Source organism: Penaeus chinensis, chromosome 23, assembly GCF_019202785.1.
Source record: "Penaeus chinensis breed Huanghai No. 1 chromosome 23, ASM1920278v2, whole genome shotgun sequence".
Lineage (NCBI taxonomy): Eukaryota > Metazoa > Arthropoda > Malacostraca > Decapoda > Penaeidae > Penaeus > Penaeus chinensis.
This window is the reverse complement of record NC_061841.1, coordinates 5,836,124-5,846,123: the sequence shown is the minus strand read 5'-3', so window position 1 is coordinate 5,846,123 and position 10,000 is coordinate 5,836,124. Positions and strand designations below refer to the sequence as shown.

The following is a 10,000-nucleotide window of genomic DNA, read 5'->3' as shown; positions in this document are numbered from 1 at the left end:
TTTTATGCATGCATGTATGCATATATATTATTTACATACTAAAATAAGGTGGTATTATCAGAGATACCAAATGTCAGGAGATGAATCAGATTTTTTACTAAAAAGATATTGAACTGTAAATATTTAATTAATCTTATATATATATATATATATATATATATGTGTGTGTGTATGTGTGTGTGTCCATATATATATCTATACATGTGTGTGTGTGCTTATGTATGTGCGTAAACACACACACATACATGGGTGAAATGCAGTGTTTTACGGAGATCTGTCGGCGATAACCAATGAAAAGAAAGAAGTTTTCATTGGCTCTCCTTGATTTCATAACATCGTATCTAGTAAAGGTTCTCAGATAAATTATGTTTTAAAAATTCACGAAGGCTCTGCTGCCATTTGGACCGATTAGACCCCGCGCCCATTTTGTTTGTTTTTGGCAATATTTTTTCAGTGCCAGACATTGAATGCGAGGCTGTACTGTATTAAAGTTCAATCAGATAAACTAATACTTTTATATTGTAATATACGATGTTCAGCAAATATAAAAAGTATAGAGGAACACACACACACACACACACACACACACACACACACACACACACACACACACACATATATATATATATATATATATATATATATATAGAGAGAGAGAGAGAGAGAGAGAGGGACATTTATATATGCATATATATATATGAATAGTGAAAACACTCTACCGTGTTGATACTATGGTGGATTCGTCTGTGAGTGGAGTCGAATTCCTTTTCCTTTGAGGGTCGCTTCTACTCCCAGACCTTCGGTGTTGCCATAGGCTCTCCCCTCTCTCCGGTCTTGGCTATCCTGTTTATGGAATTCTTCGAGTCTGAGCTTCTCCCTTCCATTTCCATTTCTCATACCATCCCTTCGTCCGACGGTTTGGCTGAGGTATATTGACGACGTCTTCACTCTCTGGCCTCATGACCATGCCCTGTTCTCGGACTTCCTGAACCAGCTGAACTCTCTCTCCCCTTCCATCCGTTTCAAGGTGGAATGGGAGGTTGACAACAAGCTCTCCTTCTTGGACACCCAAGTACATCGCTCTGCTGACCACTTCTCCTTCTCCATATACAGGAAGCCTATACATAGTGGTATGTACATATACTTCTTCTCATACCATCCTCTGCATGTAAAGAGAGGTGTTGCCACTTCGCTGTTCCTCCGCGCCCTACGCTTCTGTGACCCCCAGTACCTGGATGGAGAGATCGACTTCCTGCGTCGTCCGTTCTCCAAACTGGGCAACCCTCGTCATATTCTCGACGCCGCGTTATCCAGGATACGGCGTACCTTCTACCACGACTCCTCTCCTAAAGAGACTCCTCACCTGCCAGTCCTCAGCCTGTCCTACACTGAGAAGATCTACTCTCTCCGCCGCTCTCCTCACACTCTCAACTGCAGGCTAATCTTTCGCCAGATGAACACTCTCCGTCGTAACCTGGTCCACACCAGCCCTCCCTCCTCCTCGAAGGTGGGCACCTATGTTGTTCCTTGTACCTCCTGTGGCAAGCAATACTTTGGCGAGACGGGCGCCAGTCTCACTAAGCGCCTGTCTCAACATAAGTACGCGGTATTAGTGGGATACAGGCCATCAGATGGACTGGTCAGCGGTGCTTCCGCTGACGTCCACCCCCGCTGACTGGTGGAATCCTCCTTCATAAAGCTGTTACCCAATTTCAACCTGAACAGCGGCATTTTTCCTGTCTCCTCGCTTCCCGCATCCTCCGCCTTTTTCCATAAATATATATATATATATATATATATATATATATATATTTATACACACTCATGTATGTCTATATATATATATATATATATATATATATATATATATATATCTGTATATCTGTGTGTGTGTGTTCATTTATATATATATATATATATATATATATATATATATATATATATATATATGTATATATATATACATATATGTATGTATTTGTGTGTGTGTGTGTGTCTGTGTCTGTTTGCGTGTGCGTGTGTATGATGCATGTATATATAGTTAGATAGATGTGTGTGTGTTTATATACAATTTATGTGTGCGTATGTGTTTGTAAAGCTTATGCGAATACATACTGGATGCGAATACATACTGGATGAAATATTCTCTGATAATAAAATTCATAATCAACTTTAGCTTTGTTTATTAGATTACCTATATGAATCACACAGAAGCAGATCTTGAATAATCCATAAAGCACCTAAGTCAGGAGAGACCCTATTCGCAGCAATGTTAAAGAAGGCCTGTTCAGGGAGTGACGCCGGTCTTCTGTTCGATCCAGTCCAGGTAGTAGTGGACGCGGGTGAAGGCGTCGGGGTAGCCAGCCTCACATCCGGCGGAGGAACCGAAGGAGGTGATGCCGTAGGTCATGCCGTTCAGGTTGAGGGGGCCGCCAGAGTCACCCTGGAAAGAAATGTAGGAATCCATTTCATGCATGTTTCATGTATGTTATATGCAGTTCCTGAGGGTATGTTGCAAGAAGAAAAGAGAGGGATTATATGAACACTTACGTTGCAAGTTCCCTTGCCGCCTACGGAATCAATGCAGACGACGCCGTTGCCGACGATGCCGTACACGGCGTCACAATCGGAGTTGGTCATGATGGGGACGTCCACCTGACGAAGGACGTCGGAGATACCACCAGCGCCTGAGCAAAGAGGTTCACGCTCAATGTAGATCAGCAAATATTTTAGGAATTGGTCAGGTAAAGCGGATAATGAGTCATGTCCAGATAGAAATTGGTGACAGAGTAGGTAATGAAGAAGGGAGTGATGCACTTACTGTCAGAGGGGCGGCCCCATCCTGTGGGGGTGACGGTGGTTCCCACGGCCACGTCGGAGGAAGGCAGCTTGACGGTGGAAATGTTATCTGTAACGTTCCATTGACACTTAATCTCTTTAGGTGACGGTGACAATAGAGTTAATTTATGGTGCTGGATAATCACACTGTTTACTATCTTCTTTTGTGAACTTTGTCTGCACAGGAATGGCTTCACAAATGCTTGTAATATTGATATTGTTATTGTTGATGCTGACATTATGATTATAAGTATGTTAACATCACTGATGGCACTTAAAAATACAAAAGAATCTTTGCAAAAACCAAGGAAAAAGGTAATCAAATGAGTTAGGTAGAACTAGTGATTGACTTCTTGGTGGTTAAACACGTGTGCCGGCTATCTGTAAAGCTAATCAATAAACAAAAAGGCACAGCGGACATAGCATATATAGGTCTATGCTAGCATACATACCATTGAGCCCAACGGCGCTGGGCAGCCTGATGAGAGCAAGGTCGTTGGTGAGGAGCCAAGAGTTCCAGTCCTCGTGAGTGAAGAAGTCGGTGGAGATAATGGAGACCTGGCTGGCTTCGTTCTCGCGAATGTTGTGGGCGCCCAGCACTACCTCGACGAAGCCGGCACTAAGAGCGTAGTACACGGAAGGGAATCACATTATATAAATTCGGTGAGACAAATAAATGCAGTGATGTCAGCAGCATTATGAATGCTGACTTACCCGTCCATGCAGTGAGCGGCCGTGAGGACCCACTCGCTGGAGATGAGGGAACCGCCACAGAAGTACATGTCGTCGATGAAGAGAGCCGCCTGGTGAGGCCACGAGTGAGGAACGGCCTCAGTGCCGCCCACGATTCTGCTGCCACCTAGAATGCGTGTTTGATTTGCAGATAGAAAGTGATGGCAGGTGCATTAAAACTACTTTGAAGATTTATTTTCACACAGCTTACAGGAGCGCAAGAGGACTACTGACCATTGGGTGCGGGTCCGCGGGCGTCGACGAGGGGCTTCGGGGACTTCCAGTGCCATGGCTTCCCCGCGGCGGGGTTTCCGCTCTGCCGGGAAAGATCGGGTCAGAGGAAGGTGTGGGATAGACATTAGGTGGTATTGCAGAGCTAGTCAATTAAGATCAAACGGAATTTTGAAGGAGTGGCGTAACACAAATACTCACGGCGACGGCGACGAAGGCGAGGAGGAGAGCGACTCTGGCGACCATGATTGAGGTGCTGCTGAGGCTCTGTTGCATTGCCGCTGATTATATACTCAGCATTGCTATCTTTCAAAGCTTATCTTGCACCTAATTGTTTATTTTTTATCAGAATATATGATAAATGCATTTTCAATTTGACCTTCATACTCTCAGTACATAACTACGTCCCGTTTACGTGTAAACGTGTAAAAAGATATACACATAAGGATATATATATTCAAATATATCTCTATATCTAAATATATGTTTATATACATGTATATATATATATATATATATATATATATATATATATATATATTTACCCGCATACTTATAAATGTGTGTGTGAGTGTGCGGGTATAGATATGTGAGCATGTGTGTGTGTATACATATATGTAAATGTGTGTGTGTATAAACATACATATTGTCTGGTATATATAAATATACACATTGTGTGGAATATATAAATATATAGATATTGTGTGTGTACATATATAATGTGTATATATATATAACATAGTTATATATGCATGTATGTAAGCATGTATATATTTATCTATTTTATACATGTATATATACATATCGCATATATATATGTTTATATATATATATGTGTATGTATATATATATTTATATATATGACATATGTACATACACATAAACACAAACACAAACACATACACATACGCAAACACACACACATACACACATGTATGTATATAAATATATATGTATGTATAGATATATATGTATATATACATATGTGTATGTATGTTTGTATATGAATATAAATACATATATATTTACATATACATACATATATATATATATATATATATATATATATATATTCATTTACACACACATATACATGTATATATATATACATGTATATGTATGTATATATCTATATGTGTGTGTGTGTGAGAAATAGATATATATATGTACGTTGATATACACACACACACATATATATATATATATATATATATATATATATAGATATATATGTCAATCTATTTATATAGATAAAGATATAGATATGTATATAAATATACATATACATATTTATGTGTTTTAATATGTATATATGTATATTCATATCTCTTTCTCTCTCTCTCTCACTCCCCCTCTCTCTATATATATGTGCGTGTGTTTGTATATGAATATATATGTGTGTGTGTGTGTGTCTGTATATCCGTGTTTATATGTGTGTATACATACATTTAAATATACATATATATACACATATATGAATGCGTGTGTGTATATATAGATATATAGATATAAATATAATATATAATATATACATATATATATATATATATATATATATATATATGTGTGAATGGTTAAACACTCTAGCGTGTTGATAATATGGTAGAAAAAAACACAATGCAAAAACTAGATTTACTGAAAGTGAGACCACAGTTACGAAATCCACTTGGATTCCATCTTCAGGTCTGAAGAGGAAAGGATAAGGATAAGTCAGATATGCGAAGCTGAGCCTCTCCCGGGCTATGCCCATGAGGGGAGCCCGGCCTGTGTCGACTAATGCCGACTCGCTAGCGTGTGTCAGCCGCTGCTGACTCGGCTGAGCTTAGGCCTTCCCGCCGTGGTGCCCAGCCACAGCAGTAACCTCCAGGCGACAATTGCAACTTCTCGCGCCTGGGCGGGGCGCGAACCGCTGACCCCTCGGATGAGAGGCCGACACGTTACCACTGTACTAGCCCGGAGGCTAAGAGGCAAGGATAAGGATATGTCCGATATGCGAAGCTGAGCTTCGCCCGGGCTATGCCAATCAGGGGAGCCCGGCCTGTGTCGACTAATGTCGACTCGCTAACGTGTTTTAGCTGGTGCTGACTTGGCTTAGTCTTTACCCGCCGTGGTGCCCAGCCACAGATGAGAGGCCGACCTGCTGGCCTCTCATCCGAGGGGTCGACGGTTCGCGCCCCGCCCAGGCGCGAGAAGTTGCAATTGTCGCCTGGAGGTTACTGCTGTGGCTGGGCACCACGGCGGGTAAGGCCTAAGCTCAGCCGAGTCAGCAGCGGCTGACACACGCTAGCGAGTCGTCATTCGTCGACACAGGCCGGGCTCCCCTCATGGGCATAGCCCGGGAGAGGCTTACCTTCGCATATCTGACTTATCCTTATCCTTTCCTCTTCAGACCTGAAGATGGAATCCAAGTGGATTACGAAACTGTAGTCTCACTTTCATTAAATCTAGATTTTGCATTGTGGGTTTTTCTACCACACACACACACACACACATATATGTATATATATATGTATATGTGTGTGTGTGTATTCATACATATATATAAAGAGATATATATAGATATAGATATATATGTATGTATATATTTATATGGAGAGCTGTCGGCGATAATGGAAGAAAAGATCATTATAACAAAGTTTTCATTGACTCTCCTTGATTTCATAACATCGTAGCTAATAAAATTTCGTGAAGACTCTACTGTCATTTGGACCGATTAGACCCCGCGCCCATTTTGTTTGCATTTGGCAATATTTTTTCAGTGCCAGACATTAAATGCGAGGCTCTACTGTATTAGAGTTCAATCAGATAAACTAATACTTTTATTTTTTAATATGTTTTACTTTTCACTAAATAAAAAAACAAAACAAACAGGAACTCTCACGGGACATATTTATATGTATATATATACATATGTGTGTATATACATATATTATGTGTATATATATATATATATATATATATACATGATATACACACACACATATAAATATATATATATACACACATATATATATATACACATAGTTTAAAAAAAGTTAAGAAAAGACAAAGAAAAGCAAATAAATGATCATTGCCAACGCATAGTGTCAAATTTTGTAAACAATTCAACTAAAGATCTGTGTCAAGGAATTGAGAACCTGACAAAAATTCAGACCAAAAACTGACACAGTAAAAGGTGAAAATAAATCCCAAGTGAAGGCAAAAAGATCAAAGATGAATGGAGATCTTACTGTGATTTTTTTTTTTTTTTTTTTTTTTTTTTTTTTTTTTTTTTGAGCAGTGAGAGCAAAGCATCGCTGAAGTCTAGAAAACAATTCAAGAGTTAAAAGATGAAAAACCCAGGTTTTGATGACGCCTGCCGAACTGGTAAAAAGGGGTGATGAAAGTGTTATTGACTTGTTTCATACACTATGTACTGCAATATGGAAGCAGAATGAATATGTTACATCAACCTTTATTCCTATACCCAGGATCAAGATCAGATGATGAAACGGCAGAAGAACAAGCTAGGTTTCGTCCTGGAAGAGGTACAAGAGACCAAATTCTTAATCTAAAGATGCTCATAGACAAACATAGAGAATAAATTAAGAATCTACACTACGCTTTTGACACAGTTATTCATGACATACTCTGGAATAACATGTAAGAAAAAAAATCCACTATACATTATCAACTTGATTTAAAAACATTAAAGGAGTTAAGCAATGTTGTATTCTTTCACCGCATTTATTCAATATCTACGCAGATAAAATTATGAGAGAGACAACAAAGAATTCTGAAAGTATTATCAAAATAGGCAGAAATTTGTCAAACCTAAGATATGCAGATGCTGTTCTGCCTGCTGGATCTATTCCAGAACTCCAAGATTTAGTCAGTTCAGTATTCAAGAAAAGTGAAGCAGTAGGATTGTCATAAATGTGAGCAAAATCAAACACAGCATAATCTTATAATCAGTGATGAAGATGTAGAAACTGTCGATGAATTCAATTACCTAGCAGCAATTATCACAAACAACTATGATGATTCGGAAGTAATAAGAAGGAGACTTACTATCGCAAGAAATGCTGTTGCCTCATTAACGAATATCTAGAAAGACATATATATCACATTACGAAATCAATGATGTTGGGCTATGAAGAGGAATGGTAGAAAAAAAAATGGAAACGTTTGAATTGTGCTGCTATAGACGTTTGCATCGTGTTAGCTGGAACGATCACAGGACAAATATTTGGATATTATAGACATTCGTGAGAGAATGTTGAACACCATCGACAGACGTAAATTGAAGTACTTTAGGACACATGGAAAGAAGTGATCATTTGGGTAAAGATCTAAAGATAGGCATGGTTTCTCTTTGGAGGAGCTTTGTTTGAGATGCCACGGCTGATCATTCCGTGTGTGTGTATGTGTGGCTCAGAGTCCAACGCTAATGCGGATATTGCTGGATGAAATATTCTCTGATAATAAAATTCATAATCAACTTCAGCTTTGTTTATTAGATTACCTATATGAATCACACAGAAGCAGATCTTGAATAACCCATAAAGCACCTAAGTCAGGAGAGACCCTGTTCGCAGCAATGTTAAAGAAGGCCTGTTCAGGGAGTGACGCCGGTCTTCTGTTCGATCCAGTCCAGGTAGTAGTGGACGCGGGTGAAGGCGTCGGGGTAGCCAGCCTCACATCCGGCGGAGGAACCGAAGGAGGTGATGCCGTAGGTCATGCCGTTCAGGTTGAGGGGGCCGCCAGAGTCACCCTGGACAGAAATGTAGGAATCCATTTCATGCATGTTTCATTCATGTTATATGCAGTTGCTAAGGTTATGTTGCACGAAGAAAAGAGAGGCATTATATGAACACTTACGTTGCAAGTTCCCTTGCCGCCTACGGAATCAATGCAGACGACGCCGTTGCCGACGATGCCGTACACGGCGTCACAATCGGAGTTGGTCATGATGGGGACGTCCACCTGACGAAGGACGTCGGAGATACCACCAGCGCCTGAGCAAAGAGGTTCACGCTCAATGTAGATCAGCAAATATTTTAGGAATTGGTCAGGTAAAGCGGATAATGAGTCATGTCCAGATAGAACTTGGTGACAGAGTAGGTAATGAAGAAGGGAGTGATGCACTTACTGTCAGAGGGGCGGCCCCATCCTGTGGGGGTGACGGTGGTTCCCACGGCCACGTCGGAGGAAGGCAGCTTGACGGTGGAAATGTTATCTGTAACGTTCCATTGACACTTAATCTCTTTAGGTGACGGTGACAATAGAGTTAATTTATGGTGCTGGATAATCACACTGTTTACTATCTTCTTTTGTGAACTTTGTCTGCACAGGAATGGCTTCACAAATGCTTGTAATATTGATATTGTTATTGTTGATGTTGACATTATGATTATAATTATGTTAACATTACTGATAGCACTTAATAATAAAACAAAATCTTTGCAAAAATCAAGGAAAACGATAAGCAAGTGAGTTAGGTAGAACTAGTGATTGACTCCTTGGTGGTTAAACACTTGTGCCGGCTATCTGTAAAGCTAATCAATAAACAAAAAAGCACAGCGGACATAGCATATATAGGTCTATTCTAGCATACATACCATTGAGCCCAACGGCGCTGGGCAGCCTGATGAGAGCAAGGTCGTTGGAGAGGAGCCAAGAGTTCCAGTTCTCGTGAGTGAAGAAGTCGGTGGAGATAATGGAGACCTGGCTGGCTTCGTTCTCGCGAATGTTGTGGGCGCCCAGCACTACCTCGACGAAGCCGGCACTAAAAGCGTAGGACACGGAAGGGAATCACATTATATGAAATTCGGTGAAACAAATAAATGCAGTGATGTCAGCAGTATTATGAATACTGACTCACCCGTCCATGCAGTGAGCGGCCGTGAGGACCCACTCGCTGGAGATGAGGGAACCGCCGCAGAAGTACATGTCGTCGATGAAGAGAGCCACCTGGTGGGGCCACGAGTGAGGAACGGCCTCAGTGCCGCCCACGATTCTGCTGCCACCTAGAATGCGTGTTTGATTTGCAAATAAAAGTGATGGCAGGTGCATTAAAACTGCTTTGAAGATTTCTTATATTTACACAGGTTACAGGAGCGCAAGAGGACTACTGACCATTGGGTGCGGGTCCGCGGGCGTCGACGAGGGGCTTCGGGGACTTCCAGTGCCATGGCTTCCCCGCGGCGGGGTTTCCGCT

General features: G+C 40.7%; 2 protein-coding genes across 2 annotated transcripts in view; both read right to left on the bottom strand.

The window, feature by feature from the left end:
• Positions 1–2,166: 2,166 nt before the first annotated feature.
• On the bottom strand, positions 2,167–4,104 carry LOC125037326 (chymotrypsin BII-like). Its single transcript, XM_047630418.1, has 7 exons — positions 4,003–4,104; positions 3,805–3,886; positions 3,553–3,697; positions 3,291–3,457; positions 2,822–2,908; positions 2,551–2,687; positions 2,167–2,443 (listed from the first exon to the last, which is right to left on the bottom strand). Exons 1-7 carry the CDS (start codon positions 4,075–4,077, stop codon positions 2,288–2,290), a joined length of 849 nt encoding a protein of 282 aa, XP_047486374.1. The 5' UTR covers positions 4,078–4,104; the 3' UTR covers positions 2,167–2,287.
• A 4,173-nt stretch (positions 4,105–8,277) lies between these two features.
• LOC125037325 (chymotrypsin BII-like) overlaps positions 8,278–10,000 on the bottom strand; it is a 1,940-nt gene continuing 217 nt past the window's right edge. Inside the window, exons 2-7 of the mRNA XM_047630417.1 lie at positions 9,919–10,000; positions 9,665–9,809; positions 9,402–9,568; positions 8,933–9,019; positions 8,662–8,798; positions 8,278–8,554 (exon numbers count right to left, since the gene is read on the bottom strand). Coding sequence (XP_047486373.1) covers positions 8,399–8,554; positions 8,662–8,798; positions 8,933–9,019; positions 9,402–9,568; positions 9,665–9,809; positions 9,919–10,000 — 774 coding nt within the window. The 3' untranslated portion in view covers positions 8,278–8,398. The remainder of the gene's footprint in view (positions 8,555–8,661; positions 8,799–8,932; positions 9,020–9,401; positions 9,569–9,664; positions 9,810–9,918) is intronic.